This window comes from Papaver somniferum, chromosome 3 (genome assembly GCF_003573695.1).
Source record: "Papaver somniferum cultivar HN1 chromosome 3, ASM357369v1, whole genome shotgun sequence".
Taxonomy (NCBI): Eukaryota; Viridiplantae; Streptophyta; class Magnoliopsida; order Ranunculales; family Papaveraceae; genus Papaver; species Papaver somniferum.
In genome coordinates this window covers 83,803,180-83,825,950 of record NC_039360.1, presented here as the reverse complement: position 1 = coordinate 83,825,950, position 22,771 = coordinate 83,803,180, and the positions used below count along the sequence as shown (strand labels likewise).

The window sequence follows — 22,771 nt, the reverse complement described above, 5'->3', positions numbered from 1 at the left end:
ATCTTAAACCAAATCTTCAAAAGAGTCCGAGAATCGAATCCTTACTACCACAATCAAAACTACATCAGTTTTTGGCGCCGCCGACGCGGACTTGCCTTTAGGTTAGATTTTAGATTTTTCTTTTTCTTTTTTTCTTTTTAATTTAGTTTTTGTTTAATTTAATTTTATTTTATTTTATTTTCTTTGACTTTACTTGGGTATTTTTCTTGTTTTTATTGTGCAGGTAATATTCTATATTTATTGTGGAATTGCCTACCAAAAGAGGTAAGTAACAAAACCCAAATTTTATTATTTTTTAGGTTTTATTTCCTTTATGTGTATATCTATTTTATTTTATTTAAAAAAAATACACGCGCACACACCAATTGCATTATTCGTCTGGCACCGATTCTAGGAAAACACGTGGTTTAGTACGGTGAACCCTATGGGCGTTATCATCCGAAACACCACAAACCTCAGCCCAGTACTTGTGACCAGTCTTTGACTGTAGGTATATTTTGCTGTAGGTAACCCAAGTTTACCTAAATTAGTGAACCCCAGCATTTGCATGTGCACGATTTTCTTGCTTCACTAGTGTTTTTGCTTGTGTATGCGAAGTTGGAAACAGGTAGGAGATAGACTTGAGAAAAACGACCTTTTTAATTTGAGTCCGACCCGCTACACGGATATAGGTGGTACTTCTATTTTTGCAGAAATGGTTAATGAAAATGACGAAGATGTCCCACCAACCAAAACTCTTAGGGATCGCTTGAACCCGTCTAGAGTGACACGTGAACCTGGGGTTGTTTTACCGGCCACTACAGTTAGGTTTGATATTAAACCTGGGACATTTAGCATGCTTTGAAACTTTAGGGGAATAGAGAATGAAAACCCGTATACCCACATAAGAGACTTTGAAATGATCTGTGATGCAATGAATTATCCAAACGTCACAAAAGATGTGCTTAGGTTGCGTTTGTTTTCTTTTTCCCTAGAAGAGAGAGCCAATGAGTGGTACCATTGGATTCCTTCTAAAAAAATCACCACCTGGGATGGCCTTGTAGAGGCCTTTGTTAAGAAGTTCTACCCACACCACAAGACTGTTGTTGTTAGGCAGTCTATCCAAACCTTTAAGCAGAAAATAGGTGAAAGCCTACATGATTACATAGAAAGGTTTAATGAATTGTTATACCAATGCCCGCACCATGGCTTTGATAAAGCCCACATGGCCTAAATCTTATATGAGGGCCTTGATAGTGAAACCCGAATGCAGGTAGAAACAATGAGTGGTGGAGAATTTACCCATCAAGACCCAGATGAATGTTTTGACGAGTTCATCGAGTTAGCTGAAAAGACTCGTCAATGGGTTCAATGAGGGAGCCCGAAATAACTAGGAACCATATCCATAAAGTCAATAGAGTTGATAATGGGTCTGATATCCTTAGGCGTCTAGAGGCCTTATAAATGAACCAAAGGTCTACCCAGACTATGAGCTGTAATAGTGAGCCCAGAACTTATCCATGTACCATTTGTGGTGACCAAAGTCATACTGGACCTCAGTGCCCCCTGTTTTACTTAACTGAAACTACCTGTGACCAGGTTAGTGTCCTACATGGTGGTATGAACTCTAAATTTTAGGGTAGACCCAAGTCTGATCCCTATTCTAATACGTAAAACCCTGGTTGGAGACATAACTCTAATATTTCTTGGTCTAAAGGTTCGCAACAGGGTGGCCCATCTAGCAACCCACCACAAGGTTTTCATGGGAACCAAACTCAAGTCCAAGAACCGAGCCCAGTTGAACAAAAGGTGTCTTCTCTAGAGGAAACTCTAAGACTCTTTATTGAAGGTAGTGCCCGAAATAATGCCGAGACTACCCAAACTTTTAAACTTTTAGGACAAAGGTTCGATGAAGTTCAACGTAACCAACAAAACAGTGACCGAGCTATTACCAACATAGAGACTCAGATAAGTCAACTGTCAAACAGGTTAAATGATAGGGAAAACGGGAAATTTCCTATCCAATCGACTCCAAATTCGAAAGGAGTTAACCAGGTTAATGGGTCGGGTAGTTCTAACCACAATGAACATGTCAAAGCAGTTATCACCCTTAGAAGTGGTAAAACTCTAGAGAACTCGGTAGAACCACCTAAGCACAAAAGTCCAACTGAAAAATAGAGTGAGGTTGACCAAACTTCGTCTAAAGACCTTAATGGGCCTGAGAGGGCTAAGAGTCCAAGTGAGGAAGATATCCCTGAGAGGGTGTACATACCACCCGCACCATTTCCTCAGAGACTCGCTAAGAAAAAGCCTAGTACATATGTTGAGATCCTAGACATCTTTAAGCAAGTTAAGATCAACCTGCCTTTATTAGATGCAATAAAACATGTACCTGCTATTGCCAAGTTCCTAAAAGAGATGTGCACTATCAAGAGAGAAGCGAGTGTCCATAAGAAGGCATTTTTGACCCAACAAGTTAGTTCCATAATCTCACAAAAGTACCCAGTCAAATTAAAAGATCATGGTTGTTCTACTGTCACATGTGTCACAGGTAAACAAACGATAGACAATGCTCTATTAGATCTTGGGGCTAGTGTGAATCTTTTACCGTTCTCGGTATATGAACAAATTGGACTAGGTGAGATGAAACCAACTAGGATAACACTACAGTTAGCCGATAGGTCAGTCAAAATCCCACGTGGAATTATTGAAGACGTTTTGGTTCAGGTAGAAAACTTTATTTATCCAGTTGAATTTGTGATTTTAGGCACTCAACCTGTCTCTAGTCAAGATATCAATATCCCAATCATCCTAGGTCATCCGTTTCTAGCCACTGCAAATGCAATCATACATTTCCAAACTGGCCTAATAGAATTTTCCCCTGGGAATCAGAAAATCTCAATGAACGTTTTTAAGGCGTTACAAGCCCCACCGGACCCTGAACACTATGAGTCTATATGAATGATTGACTCTCTAGTTGAGAATACTTTTACCACTAATAGTGTTAGTGATCCTTTAGAGGCATGCCTGGCCCACTTTGGAGCCTACTATGATGAGGATAGTCATTTTGAAGAAGTTAATGCGTTGTTAGATTCTGCAACAGTAATGAATTATGGGAAATGACAGCGTAAACCAGAACCTCTTCCGCCGACCATATATAAACCCCTCCCATCATCAGTTAAGGAACCCACCCTTGAATTAAAGCCGCTATCAGATACACTGAAATATGTATTTCTTGGTAGTGAAAATACTCTTCCTGTCATAATTGCCTCTGACTTAGAGCCCGATCAGGAAAGTAGACTAGTTAGTGTTCTCCGTGAGCACAAGACTGCAATAGGGTGGACTATAGCAGATTTGAAAGGAATTAGTCCTGCTGATTGTATGCACCGCATTTTCCTAGAAGAAGGTGCCAAAACCTCAAGAGAAATGCAGAGACATTTAAATCCTAACATGAAGGAAGTTGTTCGCACTGAGGTGCTCAAATTATTAGATGCGGGTATCATATACCCCATCTCTGATAGTAAATGGGTCAGTCATGTCCAGGTTGTCCCAAATAAGTCTGGGATTACTGTAGTTGCGAATGAGAATAATGAATTGATCCCTACCCATGTTACTACCGGGTGGAGAGTTTGTATAGACTACCATAAGCTGAACTCAGCAACTAGGAAAAACCACTTTCCTCTACCATTCATCGACCAGATGTTAGAAAGATTAAATCCCTATAGCACCGGAGGACCAAGAGAAAACAACCTTCACATGTCCATTTGGTACTTTTTTCTTACTGGTGTATGCCTTTTGGGTTGTGTAATGCACCCGCAACATTCCAACGTTGCATGCTAAGTATCTTTTCGGACATGGTTGAGCGATTTCTCGAGGTCTTTATGAACGATTTTTCGGTTTTTGGATCCTCATTCGATGAATGCTTGCACCACCTTACACTAGTTCTAGAATGTTGTGAAGAAAAGAACTTAATCCTTAATTGGGAAAAGTGTCATTTTATGGTTAAATCTGGAATAGTGTTAGGACATGTGGTTTCCTCTAAGGGAATAGAAGTTGATAAATCCAAGGTTGAACTAATTTCAAAATTAAGACCACCTAAGAATGTTACAGACGTTAGATCTTTCCTTGGCCATACTGGATTTTATCGTCGTTTCACCAAAGACTTTAGTAAGATTGCTTTACCCCTATCGAACCTACTTGCTAAAGATACTTCCTTTGTATTTGATGAAGCCTGTGTTGCAGCTTTTGAGAAGCTAAAATCGTTGTTGACTTCTGCCCCTATTATCCAACCACCCGATTGGAACCTCCCATTTGAACTCATGTGTGATGCGTCCGATTATACGGTTGGTGTTGTCCTTGGCCAACGACGTGATAAAGCACCTAGTGTGATTTATTATGCGAGTAAGACCCTAAACGATGCCAAGTTGAACTACACAACCACTGAGAAAGAAATGTTAGCCATCGTTTTTTCTTTGGAGAAATTTAGATCATATCTCCTAGGGTCTAAGGTCATAGTTTATTCTGATCATGCCGCACTCAAATATCTCCTTTCAAAGAAGGACTCTAAATCATGGCTGATTAGATGAGTATTGTTATTCCAAGAATTTACTCTAGATATTCGTGATAAGAAAAGGTATAAAAATGTAGTAGCTGACCATTTATCCCGTATCCTTGATGAGACTAGAGATGACGAGAGACCGATCCATGACATGTTCCCTGATGAACAATTACTTTCCATCTCTGTGTTACCCTGGCTTGCTGACATTGTCAATTATTTGGTAACTGGTCAAATGCCCGACCATTGGTCTAAACAGGATAGAGTTAAATTCTTGTCTGAGGTAAAATACTTTTTCTGGGATGATCCGTACTTATTCAAATATTGCCATGATCAGATCATCCGTCGTTGTATTCCTGACAACGAAATCTCCAGTGTCCTGACTTTTTGTCATTCTGGAGCTTGTGGGGGTCACTTTAGTTCTAAGAAAACAACTACAAAGGTTTTGCAATCCGGTCTTTATTGGCCAACAATGTTTAAGGACTCCCACCTATTTTGTCAAAGTTGTGATAAATGTCAAAAGTTAGGAAAGATGACCCAACGTAATATGATGCCACTTAGTCCTATATTAATAATAAAAATATTTGATGTGTGGGGAATAGATTTTATGGGTCCTTTTGTCAATTCATATGGCAACTTTTACATCTTATTAGTTGTTGACTATGTGTCTAAGTGGGTAGAAGCAATTACTACCAAGACAAATGATCGCCACGTTGTAATCAAGTTTGTTAGAGACAATATTTTCTCTCTATTTGGTATGCCTAGAGCAATCATTAGTGACGGAGGTACCCATTTTTGTAACCGATCTTTTAAGAAATACTCTATTACCCATAAGGTTTCTACACCTTATCACCCACAAACTTGTGGCCAAGTTGAAGTGTCTAATAAGAAGATTAAACATATTTTAGAAAAGACCGTAAACCTTACCCGAAAGGATTGGTCTCTGCGCTTAGTAGAAGCATTGTGGGCTTACCGAATCGCTTTTAAGACTCCATTAGGGATGTCTCCGTACAGACTTGTCTTCGGTAAAGCCTTCCACTTGCCTGTAGAATTAGAACACCGAGCTTATTGGGCCAATAAACGGCTAAACTTTGACCTATCTACTGCTGGTGATCACCGTAGACTACAACTCCGTGAGTTATCGTAATGATGCTTACCAAAGTGCGAAAATTTACAAGGAGAAAACTAAGATATTTCAGGATAAATCGATTCTTCGAAAGACATTTGAACCAGGTCAAAAAGTTCTCCTTCACAATTCTCGTCTACACCTTTTCCCTGGTAAATTGAGGTCTCGGTGGTCCAGGCCATACTTTGTCAAAATTGTTTTTCCTCATGGTGCAGTTGAAGTTGAAAATCCTAAGAACGGAGAAACTTTCAAGGTCAACAGTCAACGGGTGAAACCATTCTTGGAGTTACCCAGCCATGCCATAGAAGAGTCGGAGCTTAGAGATCCTGTCTACCAGGATCAATTTTAACGGGTAACAAAGTCTGGCTGAAGACACTAAATTTAGCGCTTATTGGGAGGCAACCCATACATGGAGATATTAAGGTCCCTCTGGAGGACCCTGCTGTTGTACATTGGTTTTTATTTTCTTTCTTTCTTACTCCCATGGAAGGATTGCTACGCTTCATCCAGGTACTATCTTTCTGACTTACCTCTTTATTCCTCTTGTTACTTATTTTTTTGGTACTGCACTTTAATTTGAAACATTGAGGACAATGTTAGGTTTAAATTTGGGGGTGAGGTAAAAACTTTTAGTTAGTTTTTAATAAAATAATAATAAAAAATTTAAATAAAGTATAAAAAATTAAAAAAATTGAACTCCAGAGCCTAGAAATTTGTGCGAAATAAGGATGACACTAACCAGTCTAAGTGAATGGAAACATCTTGGTTGTAGGAGTTAAGGAACCCAATAACAGAGTCTATTCATAGAAAGACAGAGTTCAGGTGTTAGAATGGAATCATCACACTACGTTCTGTTTTTATTTTATTTGAAAAATTATGTTTCTTTAAGTGATTTGGTGGGGCCCACATATCGAATTGTTACCGTTGCCGGATGGAATAGAGTGATTGAGTTACTAAATAATAAATAGACCAGACCAATCAGACCAAACAGATTAAATTTAAAAATAATAATAATAAAAATTAACACTCGAATAACAATATGTGTGTGTTTTCCCTGTCTTCGTCGCCTAAGCAAGCATGGAATGCAGGATCCATGGGAACTATCATGTAATCTGCTGACAAGAAGCATGCGCTTGGATCCAAAAGATCAAATCATGCAGTTGAAAAATAAATAAATAATGAAATGACAGTTATTGTGCAATAAAATCGACTGTTGGTTCCCTTGTATATGCCAAGCAGTGTTGATATTAGTCCAGACCAGTATCTCAATCCATTAGGATTCATAGGTTCATCTTGGCGGAGGCCTTCAAACAGATATGGGAAACACCGTTCACCTTAGACAACATTGTTTGAACTATCTATCTCTATAATCCATCTTCTTAATCTATTCATTTGTGTGATTCCGATTATTGATGTCCATAGTGCGACTATCTATTTAGAGCTCTGTCACTTATATATATGAATATGACTCGCAACCGGGTACTTCCTTTTGTAACCAATGAAAGTATGCCAACCAAGGAGACTCTTTAGTGTCGTTCCTGAGTTCTTCATAGATAGCTAGCGTTTGGAGTAAAAGGTTTTGTAGGTACACCTCTGGTAAACCTTCCCGAGACTATAACTCGGCCTCTAGGGCCACCTAGGGATTTAAAGGCTTGTTATACGTGCTAAGTGTGACCGTATCCTCAACGAGATGGAGTTGTATGTTTTAAAGTTAGTTTAGTTTGATTTGTTCAAGGACTAGCAAAGTCTAAGTGTGGGGGAATTTGATAGACACCTTGATATTTATCTATTGTTTATGCTTTCTTTGCTAAGTTTTCTTGTAAATTATGTATTTTCTGTTTGATTTTGAGTTTTAGGTACTTTGGAGCAAAAGAAGAAGAAACGTTGCTTAAAAAGGGCTAAAGTGTCATTTCAGGTGAAATCGCGGTTGGAGGCGAATTATCTCTCATTATTTGCTTTTATTTCTTCATCTCTGAAAGGATTGTCGGCTTTAGTGATGCAAATTATGTCTGAAAAGCATGACAGCTTTAGTGATGTAGAAAAATTGAAGAAAAGAAGTGAACATGAGAGGTAAGAGATGGCGGCTTGAGAAACTACTAAGGGCAACCCCATAAATGACATGGAGGAGTTGATAAAGGCACACAAGACTTTTCACTATCTACAGCCCAAAAGTTATCTTTGTCCCCACAAATTACTATTCGCAACCCCAAGAATTGCTAAATGTACCCCAAATTGTTAAAGGGATACCGTTGTTGGATAAATGGGAGGTCATCTTCTGCATTTGAATTTCAAATTTTGGCGGGAAAAAGTAAGGTTTGAACAACAGAATTAGGGTTTAGGATTTGAAGGTGTTCTGAAGAGATTCAATGGCTGAAATTCATTGGGTTTGATCTTCTCGACTATATAGGACTGATAATGATCTTTGTTTCAGTTAGAATTTGCCAGATAATCGGAATTTGAAGAACAGAGAATACACGATTTGAAAATATTTTGACGGGAAAAGTGATCTTCACGAACCAGATTTAGGGTTCGAATTTTGACCGAGAGTTAACGAGATTCAATCGCTGGATTTAGTTTCATTGGGCCTGTTAAGGATACACATGGGAGATATGGGTGATTTGTTCGACCCACTTGGGCTGGATAATCACCAGTGATGAAAACAGAGTTAGAAAGACATTCAGAGTTCTGTTGAGAATACTTGGACCTTTACACTGAGATTCAACCGGTCAAATGGACTATAGTTATCATGTTACGACTTAACAGGGATGGTACGTGTGTTGGAATGAGTTTAATTCGACAAAAAATGAAGATTTTCTCAAAACAGGGAAGTTACGGAAATGGAGAAAGAATCTCGGCTCTATATGGAAGTACGTGGATTTATTTCCACTCTGTGGGATTCTGCTACGTCATGATGATAGTTTTGAAGGAAAGAAACATCCAGAAGACGCGTAAAAAGACTTGGGAAGAAATTCTCGGAGATTGGCAAGGAAGAAAAGCGGTGATTTTGCGTGGAAGAAAAGTAAAGATTGTGAAGATTTTCTCGAGTATTTTTCGACTGGCTATATAAAGACATGTAGGAGTCCCAAAAAGATATACAGAGAGCCTAGGAGAGAATAGATACTGCAGAATCGAAGAAAAAAAAATCACAAGTTTCAGAAAGTTACCTGCTGCTGCAAAATTCGAGAACACGAAAAACATAGGCCATTCAGAACAGTCGCAGTGGCAGTCTTATATTCAACAGCAGAAGATCAGAATCGTACACTATTTTAGTTGCGGTAGATCTTTCACAACTGAGCTATTGTAACAGCTTCGTGGCTGAATATCTTTGGCGACCAAAAATCGTTGTAAGCATATTTATATCTTTTTGAATACAATGATTAATCAAGTTTTCTTCAATTTTCGATCCATGAGTAGCTAAATCTCTTTTCTAGGGTTTTGGAAGAAGCTAATTTGATGCGTAATTTTTAGTAATTATTTTCTTTGACAAAAATACTCCAATATTATGCTTTTTAAATTATTAAAAAAAATTCTTCTTTATATGCTTCGTGAAAATTGTTTTGGGTAGTTTAGATACCGTTCTTTTATAAGCGAAGGAAAATTAGGCTTTAGAATATAGACGAGAGTCATTAAAAAAAGAGCTTGTAGCGTTATATCTTCCAAAGCATGAGATTGGTTACGAAACTGTTTTGAGTAAAATAGGAGTATTTTGTCAAAGAAATTGTTATTGAATTTACAAATATTGGAAGTAGTGGAATCCAAAACCCTAGAATCTTCTCTCCTTGATAAAAAAAAATCAAAAGTAATTTGTTTGTCTTAGTATTTTCTTTGGTTAATCTTAAACCAAATCTTCAAAAGAGTCTGAGAATCGAATCCTTACTACCACAATCAAAACTACATCACCTTTTTAGTTAACTCATGTATAAGAGTGCAAATTAAACAAACAAAAAAAAAGTAGTGAAACATACAAATCATTTATAAAGAACAAAATCCTATAGCATGCCTGGAGGAGAAACAAACTAAAGCACAAGATTGTTTGGAAATTACCTTGATGATATGAAGGAGCTTGGTATAAATAATAAAAACCAACATTTTATTTGCTATGAATCAACCCATTGAATTGATAAACGTGAACAAAGAATCACAATTACATAACGGGTTTTGCATGTTTTCTCTTCAACCAAGCATCACAAATCTGATATATGAAATTGCTGAATATATCGCGTTTTCCAAAAAATAAATCAGTAGACATGATATGGAAGAATGGATTTAAATTTCCTACGGTTGATCAACAGTTTCACTAAGTTATGTCGAGCGAATATCAAAGACGTAGCGGGGATAGATGAAAATTTGAGGGAAGTTGTTATTTTCGAGAAAGTCAGTAATTTTAGGAGAAGCGAAATAGAGGCTCGGTAAATTTTGGGCTGAAATATCCCAGGAATGTTTATTTGTATTAATATCTTATGCGTGAAACAAATAACGACCTTTTTGTCACTCTAAATTTTCACATTTTAATTTTGGAACGGTAAGAAAACAAATGTATGGTAATGCCATACACATGCACATGTACAAACCATATAAACAATCCTAAGAAAATTGTCACGAACTAATAAAAAATATGCATAATTCAGGTTAGCCAGATTTTAACGATACATCAGAGGTCAATTATATTGCTACTAAAGGAAATGATTAAATTAGATAAATATTACATTATCCTTTTTCTCTTTTTATTAAACATTACTAGAACATCATATTATAAGTGATTTTGGTTGGATTCAAGGTTCACCATGTTGTCAGATAAATATTACAATAGTGTCGTTACAACCAGGGTTATTTCTAATAACAATACATAAAGGGATAATAGGAAATTATAAACTTTATAAAAGTACGATCCTTAGCAAAGGTGTTGAAAAAATAAGGTTTTTTACTTGATCCTTGGTTGAAGCTAAACACCGATGGAGCGACTCGAGGGACAGCGGGTAAAACTGGTATTTCAGGGGCATGCTACATTTTGAGAAACCATACAGGGAAGCACTTAGTATCAGCAACAATTCCTTTGGGCATAACTGTGAGAATTGTGGCAGAATCAAAAGCGTGTTTTCTTGGTCTCAGGGAAGTGGTGAATTTGCGCACAACTCATCTACATTTGGAAATGGACTCTACTACTTTAGTGCATTGGCTTACTACACATACGGATGAATCGAACTATCCGTACCATCTGTATCATCTACTGAAGGACATCCACAAGCTACTGCGGCAAATTCCTAATGTTCGCATCTCTCACATATATCGAGAAGGAAACAAGGCGGGCGACGCATTGGCAAACATATGAGCGGACAAGGTGGATATTACAAATCAATCTTCAACGACGGAAATATGGATTGATATAGCACCAACTTTTTTAACACAGTTTCTTGTATTAGTGTTTGTGGGTGAAAACCGTTTCTGCCGATTTCGGTAATTTCGTGTGAGTGCGGATGAGAAACGAATCTAAACCCAAAACAATGTACTGCACGGGAGTACTTTTGATTCGAGAGATCAATCTGTACAATCCTGGCCTAAAACAAGAAATGGTCGTTCCAGGATTGCTTCGGTCACAAAGTGAAGGAGAAGGGTTGGTCTTAGGGAGGGAAGCGAAGAAAGTGTTGAGGCCAGAATAGTTGATTCTGGAAGTGTGGATGTTTTGCGACTTTTATCCGAAAGTTGAACTGGAGAGATGAATGGAAAGCTACCAGGTGATTTCTGGATGTGTATTGTTCTCCTGACCAAAACTTGTTCTTTTGTGGAAATAGGTGAGACCTATTTATACAAGTCGCAATAAAACGTACCCTGGCCTCGTAAGAAATGAAAGCGATTGAGTGGTGGAAGAAAGTGGTAAAGGGTAACGCCTGGAATTGATGTTTCCATAATGAGGATAAGTTTCACCAATATTTCTTGCCATCACTAACCGCCTCACTCTTATGACACTTTCTTGTAACGGGCGTTTTGCACGCCGCACGCTGTAAACCGCCAGACCAATACCCTGATGAGCATCCCCCAGTTTGTGACATGTTTTGATGTCTCGAGTGTTTTCATGGAAAACCTAAAGCATGTTGCTATGTTGTCAAGTTAAAATAGAGAGGCTTGCCGGTTCAGTGGCGACGTTCGACGGCGGAGATTTTACATCTAGGGAGGAAGGGTAGCCGTTGATTATGTCTACCTTCCGTTGGTAGCCAGCGGCGTGGCCGTGGTGCTGGCATGGCTTGCGCATGCCTTTGGCGTGGCCAATTAGGGTTTGGTGCTGTGACCAAAAAATTGGCATCGTAGCCAAGAGGTTGCCACAAGTCGTTTGGTTTGGTGGCAAGCTTGTACGGCTGAGATCTGCATCTCGGGAGAAAGGGTAGCCGTTGATCGTGGCTACCTTCCGTTTTCCGGCCAGTGTCATGGTGGCATGGCATGCTCGTGTATACTTTAGGCGCGGCCAAATTAGGGTTTTGGCATAAACCGTGGAATTTGGCATTGCGACCAAAAGTTGCCACAAGTTTGGTGGCGAACTTGGACGGCTGAGATTTGCATCTCAGGAGGAAGGGTAGGCGTTGATTATGGCTACCTTCCGTTGGTGGCTAGAGGCGTCGTAGCGTGGCTGGCATGGGTTGTGCATGCTTTTTGGCACAATTGCGTGGCCAATTTAGGGTTTGGCGGCACAAACCAAAGGATTTGGCGTTGTGGCCAAAAAGTTGCCACAAGTCTTGCGGTTTGGTGGCGAACTCAGACGGCTGAGATTTGCATCTCAGGAGGAAGGGTTGCCGTTGATTATGGTTGCCTTCCGTCGGCGCTCGACAACTTTGTCTAAATTAGGGTTTGGCATGCAGAAACCCTAATTAGCGCCCTTTACTAAAATCGTTGTAGAATTCTCATACGAACTCGGATTTTGACGGTCCGCCCCTCTATTCTTCCCAGAAAAGAATTTCCTATCTCCTTACGAGGGAATATTTAGAGTTTGAGATCGTTTATGAGGTGAAAACAGCGACAGAAAAACCCAGGAAAAGAATTCGGGAGGGATGTTGCGGACCCGAGGTGGCATAGTTTTATGCCACGATTAGGAATTAGGGTTTTATCCACCGCCACTAGAGCATGGTCGCGTCTAGGGTTCAGGCTATCCAAATTGAAGTCCTTTGTGAAGCTGGTCACGCACGGAGAGTGAGCTGGCAAGTTTTGGCATGCTGTCACGGTAAGTGTGCCTGGCATGTGTGTTTGGCATGCGCGTCTGGCATGCGCGCTTGGCATATGCGGCATGCGCGTGCGGCATGTTGGCGCGTTTTGGTAAGCCGACGCGTTTTGGGAAGCCGACTTAGTATGGCGACCTCTTTTGAGGCCGCGACAGGTTTGGAGCAATCTAATTGGTCAATGATGGCAGGTGGCCGGCAAGCTAGGGTGCGGCTGATGGACACATTTTTGTGTCTAAGTTGTCCTCAATTTTTTATATTGTTGTCCCTCGATTTTGTACTAATTTTGGTGTTTTATGTGTTTGTAGGCATTTTTGGGAAATAAACATTTTTGGAAAATTCGGCTTGAAAAGTTGATTTTGGCACCCGGAGGACATTTGCTAAACGGACCCCTGCTTTGGATAAGGGGCGCCTCAATTTATAAGGGGCACCTCAGTTGCACTCCACAGATGGATAGGGGTCAACCACCTTCTTCCCAAATTCAAAATCAATTTTGGCGGGAATGTAAGTTACAACACAGTTCAATTAGGGTTCGAAATTTGGAAGTGATTTGATGAGATTAAATTGCTGGAATCGGTTGGATTGGGCTTGACTTAGTGAAACATGCGTAGTCTGGTGGTTTAATTCAATGGAGATGGGTCAGATAATCAGTTTTTGATAAAACAAGAAAGTGATAAATACTCGATATTTTGTGGGATATTTTTGATGTGGAGGTGTTTCAGCGAGATTAAATCGCTGGAATTCGTTGGTCTGGCTTGTTTTGCCTTAACAGGCATCATATGGGTTTGTGGTTCGACTAAGTTTGGCTGGGTAGCTCGAGTGAAAGAAAACAGGGAAGAGGAAGTAAACTCGGCGTTGACCAGAGAATATCACGGGAAATAATGTGTAGATAGCGTTCTTGCACGAGTTTTATTTCACCAGAGACTCATTCTCAGTGTGTTTGGAGGATTCAGGCGTGTGGAAGTGATAAAAAAAGAGAGAAAATCGAAATTATTCTCGTGCTGCTACAAGTAAGGAAAGAGAATTGATGACAGTTATTACGCGTGATTTTTTTGTCCTGTTGGGTATAAAAGCGAAATATGAGAGGCGTACAAGGGGATGGAGAGTTAGGAGTGAGAACAGAGTGTAGAAATTAGAGTTGCAGAGAGTTGCTGCTGCTGCCATTAGAGAAGAACACGAAGAACAATAGACTGCAAGTAGCAGTCGTTTTCTAGTGTCTTAAAGCCGTTTTGCTTCTGCGACTGTTTTGTGCTATAATTTTGTAACAGCTTCTTTGCAACATTTGTAACACCCGTGTACCATTGCAAATCTCTTTTTTCTACTATTTTTCCAATAAAAACACCATTTGAGCTATGAGTTATCTTTTTGAGTGTGTTTTCACCATGTGGAGCTAGAACCCATCACTGGGACGACGGAAGAAGTTGTCTTTCATTCTTGGGGTAATTTAATAAATTCCTTATTTACTTTTTGCACAAATTTTAAATGATTTATGATTTCTATTAATCAATTGTTATCTTGTTAGATAGTGTATGCTTAGTCTTAGATGCTTTAGATACACTATGCTTGTAATTTACAATTGATGTTTTACGAAATCTACTTTGGCAAAGAATAGAGTTATTGTTTCTTTTGTTTTGAGCTATAAATGTCTAGGATTAATTTATGAACCCCATGAACATGAAAAGCAGTGGAATCCCGAGTCCCGGTCTCTCTTCATCCGTGACAAAAATTTGTATATATATTTTTCTTTTATTTTGGTTTATTAATTCCTAAAAACAATTTCAACAAGTCTGAGTGAACAACAACTCTACTTACCACTATTAAAAATTCGATCAATTTTTGGCGCCGCCGACGCAGATTTGTTTATAGATTTTTTTTAGGTTTTCTTTTCTTTTTATTATTTTTGTTCTTTTTTATGCGTTTTGGTATTTCTTATTTGCTTTCAGATTTGGAGCTAAGCTAAAGAAAAGGGAGAAAGTGTTGAAAAGAAAGGCAAAGCCCAAAAAAGGAAAGAAAAGAGAAATCCAAAAGGAGTGAAGAAGAAGATTTTGTAAATAATTTTTTTTTATTTTTTTTTAGAAACTGTAATTAAGGTTTTTATTTCTGTAATCTTTTATTTTTTGACCTTTTTTCTTTTTGGACTTTATTTTTGGACATTGGACTTTATTCTATTTTTAAAAACCCTACGGAAGGGTAGTTTTAAATAAACTGTGTGCAGAAAAGGACGGCGATTACAATATCGCCTCGGCCCCTCGGGTTCGTACATGACATAGGAGTCGTGGCCCGAGTCGACTTCAACGGTTCATCCCCCGTCTGGAACGGGAGGTTAGAATTCTAAACACCCGTGAATCCCCTGTCAGCGGGTTTACTGGATGATTTTGTATGCATATATGTTGAGGAATCAAATATGGATGTTTTAATTTCCTAGTAAAGGGCAAGGCCTGGCCATACAAGATAAGGGTTCGGATTTCATCACCGTTTTCTTCTTGCCCGCCTTAGGAAAACGAAACCAAACACGAACCTAAGCCTAAAATTTTGACTATAACGAGACTGATAGGGTAACGAGCTTAATAGGAAAGTCATTCGAAAAATATTGGTTACTCTTTTAAGCATACTTCGAAGTTCACGATGGTTTCTGTGAGTTGAATGCGTGATTGCGCCGCCTTGTAATGCGGTGAGGCCTTGGGTATCAAAGCTCCACACAGCTTCCCTCGCCTCTATTCAACTTACTTTGACTCGTATTGAATCCAGAGGGGTTTGCTTAAATTTTAACGAATTCCATTTCCAAAGAATAAAAGCTGGTCTAGAAACAATCTAAGTGGAGCCATCATGCTTTTTGTTTGCTAGATAAAATAGGATTGTTGTGGTCGAGTCAGCCTTCTTTGTGTTTGTTTAAAATTCCCTTGCGGTTAGGATGTCGAACTGGTATTATAATAGCCAATACAATGAGTATACGACTGAGCAGCTTGGACATTATCCTTTTTATGACCATAGTGTGAATAGTGATTGGGAACACGAAACTTTTGGAGGTTATGGTCCATACCATTGTGAGCCCAATTACTATCCATATACCCACAGGTCATACGAGCAAAACAATCCTTCTAGTTCTCTAGAAGAGTCTCTCAAGAGTTTCAATGAGTCAACACGGAAGTTATTTATGAAAGAGACTTATAATATTCTTCTCCCAGAAGAGTCCGTAGAGCGGTCAACTAAGATATCTCTAGGAGAGTCCCTCAAGCAATTTACTGAGAGTATAAATAGGATTGTGGAAAAACTTGCTCAGGATAGTCTTAATTTCCAGTATCGTGTTCCCAATACCACCCTTGAAAATAAGGATAGTTTTTATTCACATAATCAAGATGACAAGGTTAGAATTGATAACACTACTTGTTTTGATGAGGTTCGATCTTTTTCATGTTATTATAAAGATGATTATGATGAGGATAGTATTGGTGAAGAACATGCAATATGTAGGCATAGTGATCAGGAATTTGTTACTCCGATTGAGATTTATAATGATAGTGTTGTTTCTAGTACAAATCCAAATAATTTTAATAATTATTCACCTATTCAAAAGGATGACGATTTGACTAGAGATACCACCGTTTTAGACGATGTAGTTCATGATCCTTTAGCCTGCAGTATGTTGGATAATCTATTATTTGATGTGCCTATCAGTGAATCGGAGGAAGTAACTATGATTAGCACCTTAGTTAATGAGCCTTTACTAGAAACTTTCGCTGGTAATCCTTTATATGATTGTGATAATGGTTTAGAGGAAAGAGTTTACCCTGAGAATAATGTTTTAGAGTCTAGCGATTTAGAAACACTAATCTTAGAAGACCATAAACTCGTAGAGATGAGCGAGGATGAACCAGACTTAGAAGAATCAATTGACCATTTTCAGGAATCTGATGACCTAGAACTTAGGGAAGTTGTGACTAGTCTCTCTAGAGACACATAAAACTCTAAGTTTGGGGGTAATTCTCCGTGTGCTTTAAATATTAGAAAGTTCCCTCGTGTAGGACTTGAAATTTGTGCCTCAACCATATTACAAGATTATCTTCATACACATTTTACCGAACCTAATGATGTCCATAAAGAAGCTCAGTTGTTAGAAACCCATCCTCTGGTTGATGTGGTTTACCCAGGCGATAATACCCAAATTGACTTTGTTTTCCTGCCAAAAACTTTTCTTCCAATTGTGGGAACGTATGATTTTCAGATGTGTCGGTTATTAAGTTTTGAGACTAAACCTAATTACTTTAGGATATTAGGGTCGACACATTATTGTGGTCAACTATGTGAGTCAAATCTAATTGACTTAGAGGATCCCCAATTATTCAGGTTGTTGTTATGTGCTTCTAAGTTCTTAGTTGAGTTTTTCCAGACTCTAATACCTGAACCGGATCTTAGCTTTGAGGAAATCCAACCGATGAAAACCTTTTATTTAGACTCTTTTATAGAGCCTGAACCTGAACCACAACTAGATGTAGTTGTCTTAAGCAAGGGTATGTTCGGTATCTTCTTGGTCTGTTGCAGTTTCCTCTTCTTGTGGGTAATACTTTTTGATCCAGATGATCCACAGTTATTCCGGCTATTACTTTATGATTCTAAGAGGTGACTAATTCCTTTTGATGTCTGGCTGAAGAATTTAAACTTAGCACTTCTTGGGAGGTAACCCATGCTCATGCAACACGGTAATATCTTTCCTTAACTCATTTGCTTCAAGTGGTAACAGTTTCTCCTTGTTCATGCTTTTAATTTTATCTTTAGAACATTGAGGACAATGTTAGATTTAGGTTTGGGGGTATGGGAGAAACTTTTTAGTTGCAGTATAAATAAACTCCAGAGCCTAGAAATTTATGCCTATTAAGGATAGCACTAACCTATCTAAGTGGATGGAAACATCTTGGTTGTAGGAGTTGAGGAACCAATCTGATTAGATGGAAGCATCTAAAGAGTCTATTCATAAAAGCACAGAGCTCAGGTGTTAGAATTAAAAAAAAACATGGTAGTTTCGCCATATCTCGTTGAATCCTAATCCTTCTATTTTTATTTTTTAAGTGATTTGGTGGGGCACAGGATTCAAGTTGTTACCTTTGCTAGGGTGAAATAGGGTGATTGAGATACCAAAAAAAAAAAAAAGAAAAAAAAAAAGAATTAAGACCAGACCATCAGACCAACCGGAATAAATTCAATTAAGTCGACCGCTGGTGCCCTTGTATATGCTAGTTGTGTTGACCTAGAGTTAGGTTTATCGACCACTGGTACCCTTGTATATGCCAGTTGTGTTGATATTAGTCAGACCGGTATCTCAGTCCATTAGGATAGGTCCATCTTGGCAGAGGCCTTAAGACAGATATGGGAAACACTGTTCACTTTAAACCATCTATCTTTTCTCTTTATCCATCTTCTTAATCTTTCCATGTGATTGGTGGACTCTGGTTATGATGTACAGAAACTATCTGAGTAGAGATATGTCACTTTATATGAATTTTAGTATGCTTGAGTGCAAAATAGTGTACAACAATTGGAATTTCGCATCAGGGTACTTCCTCCTATAATCAATGATTGTACGCCAACCAAGGAGATTCTTTAGTGCCTTCCAAGGTTCTGCATAGATAGCTAGGGTTTGAAGTAAAGGTTTTGTGGGTACACCTCTGGTAAACCCTCCCGAGACTATAACTCGGTCACTAGGGCCACCTAGTGAGTTTGAATTTTCTTTTCTAGAATAAATTTGCTCGAGGATTAGGAAATAATAAGTTTGGGGGTATTTGATAGACACATTTTTGTGTCTAAGTTTTCCTAAATTTTCTATATTGTTGGCCCTCGATTTTGTACTAATTTTGGTGTTTTATGTGTTTGTAGGCATTTTTGGGAAATAAACATTTTTGGAAAATTCAGCTTGAAAAGTTGATTTTGGCACCCGGAGGACATTTTCTAAACGGACCCCTGCTTTGGATAAGGGGCACCTCAATTTATAAGGGGCACCTCAGTTGGACACCTGCTACTTGCACTCCACAGATGGATAGGGGTCAACCACCTTCTTCCCAAATTCAAAATCAGTTTTGGCGGGAATGTAAGTTGCAGCACAGTTCAATTAGGGTTCGAAATTTGGAAGTGATTTGATGAGATTCAATTGCTGGAATCGGTTGGATTGGGCTTGACTTAGTGAAACAGGCGTAGTCTGGTGGTTTAATTCAATGGAGATGGGCCAGATAATCAGTTTTTGATAAAACAAGAAAGTGATAAATACTCGATATTCTGTGGGATATTTTTGATGTGGAGGTGTTTCAGCGAGATTAAATCGCTGGAATTCGTTGGTCTGGCTTGTTTTGCCTTAACATGCATCATATGGGTTTGTGGTTCGACTAAGTTTGGCTGGGTAGCTCGAGTGACAGAAAACAGGGAAGAGGAAGTAAACTCGGCGTTGACCAGAGAATATCACGGGAAATAATGTGTAGATAGCGTTCTTGCACGAGTTTTATTTCACCAGAGACTCATTCTCAGCGTGTTTGGAGGATTCAGGCATGTGGAAGAGAGAAAAAAAGAGAGAAAATCGAAATTATTCTCGTGCTGCTACAAGTAAGGAAAGAGAATTGATGAGAGTTATTACGCGTGATTTTTTTGTCATGTTGGGTATAAAAGCGAAATATGAGAGGCGTACAAGGGGATGGAGAGTTAGGGGTGAGAACAGAGTGTAGAAATTAGAGTTGCAGAGAGTTGTTTCTGCTTCCATTAGAGAAGAACACGAAGAACAATAGACTGCAAGTAGTAGTCGTTTTCTAGTGTCTTAAAGCCGTTTCGTTTTCTTCCAGAAAAAGACTGTTGCTTCTGCGACTGTTTTGTGCTATAATTTTGTAACAGCTTCTTTGCAACATTTGTAACACCCGTGTACCATTGCAAATCTTTGTTTTCTACTATTTTTCCAATAAAAACACCATTTGAGCTATGAGTTATCTTTTTGAGTGTATTTCACCATGTGGAGCTGGAACCCATCACTGGGACGACGGAGGAAGTTGTATTTCATCCTTGGGGTAATTTAATAAATTCCTTATTTACTTTTTGCACAAATTTTAAATGATTTATGATTTCTATTAATCAATTGTTATCTTGTTAGATAGTGTATGCTTAGTCTTAGATGCTTTAGATACACTATGCTTGTAATTTACAATTGATGTTTTACGAAATCTACTTTGGCAAAGAATAGAGTTATTGTTTCTTTTGTTTTGAGCTATAAATGTCTAGGATTGATTTATGAACCTCATAAACATGAAAAGCAGTGGAATTCCGAGTCCCGGTCTCTCTTCATCCTGTGATAAAAATTTGTATATATATTTTTCTTTTATTTTGGTTTATTAATTCCTAAAAAAAATTTCAACAAGTCTGAGTGAACGACAACTCTACTTACCACTATTAAAAATTCGATCAGCGGCCACTCTTCTAGTGCGCGTGGCGGGTTTAATGCGACCTGATTGGTCTATGGGAAGTGGGGCCAGCAAGCTAGGGCGTGGCCACACTTCCAATGCGCTGTGGCGGATTTGAAGCGACCTGATTGGTCGATGGAAAGAGGGCCGACAAGCAACGTGGGGACAACTTTGTTTGGAATGCGCATGGCGCATTTAGGGCGACCTGATTGGTCGATGGGAAGTGGGGCCGACAAGCTAGGGCGTGGCCACACTTCCAGCGCACTATGGCGGATTTAATTACCTGATAGGCATAATTAGGAGAAGAAAGGTCTGGTACATTGCGCGAGGCGCGAAACCCTAACTTCTGCAAGTTAGACATGTTGACTGAATTCTATGTGTCGACACAGAGTTCTTTTAAGTTCGTTGCCAGAGAGCAGCATGCTTTTCTGATTAATACCTTATGCAAAGATCTTATTCTTGATACTTGGAGATGCGTGCTACTCTGCTGCGAGTGAACATAAATCATCATGCCATATCAACCTTAAGAGTTCATTCGGAGAACATAGCATATAAGGCATTCAGAGGAACTTATATTAAGTGAATATACGCGAGGCGCCGAAATTTACAGAACATTTGGGATTCGCAGGTCTGGGTAAATTTCGTGTAAGTATATTGAGTGGCACAATAAATATGCCAATGGAGAGGTTAGCGCACATGGCTTTGTTTCCTTGCAGAGTGATGTCACATCAGATGCAAGGTTTTACGATTTTATCCCTAAGCTAAAAACCACCATCAACATTAAGTCCCCTGCTTAGCACGTAACAGTGGCGATGTTGTGAGGTAAGCATGAGATGGTGACGGACAAGAGTAAAATCGAAGGGGCAAGACGTGAAGAGTTTCCAGGGAAATTCAACTAACCTTTAGCGGAAGGCATGAGGAGTCCGTGATCCTTGTATTGACGACTTGGCGCATTTCCGGATTGACTAGGGGGTGTTGGCGTAGAGTTTTGCTTCCCGGAACGTTGGTGCCAATTTGGGCCATGGGGTGGTGAAGATGGCGCCTACGACTTGGGAATGGAGGACGGCGCGGCTTTGAACGGTGGAGATTGCGTTGCTTTGAACGTCGAAGATGGTGCTTCAATCTTGGCCGAGCGGAGATGATGCTGCGGAATGGCGAGTAGCGCTACTAGCTTGGAAGAGACGATGGTGCGGTAGCTCGGAATAGCGCTACTAACTCGGGCGCGGACTTCTGGTACATGCCTGGTGCGGCTGACTTGGAGTAGCAGATGGACGCGGCTATCTAGGCATGGTGGATGGCGCAGCATTGAACGGCCAAGATGGCACCGTTTTTGGTTGGATACGGAAAGGCCAATGGCATGAACAGCTTGGAAGGGTCAATGGCGAGGCTTCGGCGCGGCTTGGACGCGGAGCCGTTTGGCTTGGCTTGGGCGCGGCTTGGACGTGGAGCCGTTTGGCTTGGCTTGGGACGCGAGCTGTTGGCGTTGATGGCATGGTAAATGTGGGGCCACGGAGCATTGGCGTAGTGTTGGCTTGGCAGTGGAAATTAGCGTCATGGAACGCCAACACCGCGGGCCCGGCTGCCTTCTTTCGTGCGCGTCCAAAAAGAGAAACCCTTCTCTAGTCGAACTCCAGAAACACCATGCCTATAAAAGGCGTTGCCCATATTCCTTACTTTCACATTGTTTGCTTTGTTTCCACATCTTGGTGTTAGCAGCAAAGGTTTGGATCAGGGGAGAGAGCATCAACAAAAGTAGGCGAGCGTATTTTAGGTATGTTTCTCGACGTTTCTTCTAGGAACGGTGATGATGGCACTGAAACTTTGGCTATCAAGCAGCGATGATGACGTTGATGCTTTCAGTCTGTGGAACAGTGTAAATGGTACTTGGAAGGCTTGATGGCTAGATCACGGAATGCTGGAGCATTGGCACTAACTTAATCATGGAGCGATGGAGCCATGGAGAGTTGGATTGACCACGGAGTGATGGGTCCATGGAGAGTTGGCTTGACTACAGAGTGCTGGAGCCAAGGAGAGTTGCAGGTTGAGCGACTGGTGTTCCTCGTGCTGTCGCGCCGATGGTTTGATCATGGAGCGGAGATATTGGCACACTACTTTTTTGGCTATGGAGCATGAGTGTGGTGCACCCAATCATCTATTCCCGTTCATGGAGCAGTAAGGAATCCTTATTCTGTTCAAACTCTAGAAACTGCATTCATATGAAAATGTTCAAACTCTAGAAACTGCATTCATATGAAAAGGGGTATCGACCCTCTTCTGTTTTTGTTGTTCGTCCAGCTCCGTGATTTCATCTGCAGTATCTGGCTCCTCTTCGTCATTTGTTAGCGGTGGCAGAGCGAGCATTAATGGTAACGAAGCAATCTCCAATAGTTATAATCAGCAGCAAGGCGATCCAGGAGAACTCGAGGTAGGTGCTCTCCCGTGTATCCACCCAATAGTACCATTAATCTTCTCCAGAATGTGT

The 22,771-nt window shown here is 39.8% G+C and overlaps 1 protein-coding gene across 1 annotated transcript; it reads left to right on the top strand.

The window, feature by feature from the left end:
- The first annotated feature begins 1,443 nt into the window (after positions 1 to 1,443).
- On the top strand, positions 1,444 to 2,940 carry LOC113359689. The gene is made up of 3 exons (XM_026603281.1): positions 1,444 to 1,578; positions 1,708 to 2,098; positions 2,186 to 2,940. The coding sequence occupies exons 1-3, from the start codon at positions 1,444 to 1,446 to the stop codon at positions 2,938 to 2,940; spliced, it is 1,281 nt and encodes a 426-aa protein (XP_026459066.1).
- The last annotated feature ends 19,831 nt before the right edge of the window (positions 2,941 to 22,771 follow it).

Bases quoted from the DNA above. Each gene is read 5' to 3' on its own strand.
- LOC113359689 (XM_026603281.1), top strand. From the start codon at position 1,444: ATGAACCAAAGGTCTACCCAGACTATGAGCTGTAATAGTGAGCCCAGA. The intron at 1,579-1,707 runs GTTAGTGTCCTA...GGTTCGCAACAG, and splicing joins CTGAAACTACCTGTGACCAG to GGTGGCCCATCTAGCAACCC. The intron at 2,099-2,185 runs GTAAAACTCTAG...CTTCGTCTAAAG, and splicing joins AGTTATCACCCTTAGAAGTG to ACCTTAATGGGCCTGAGAGG.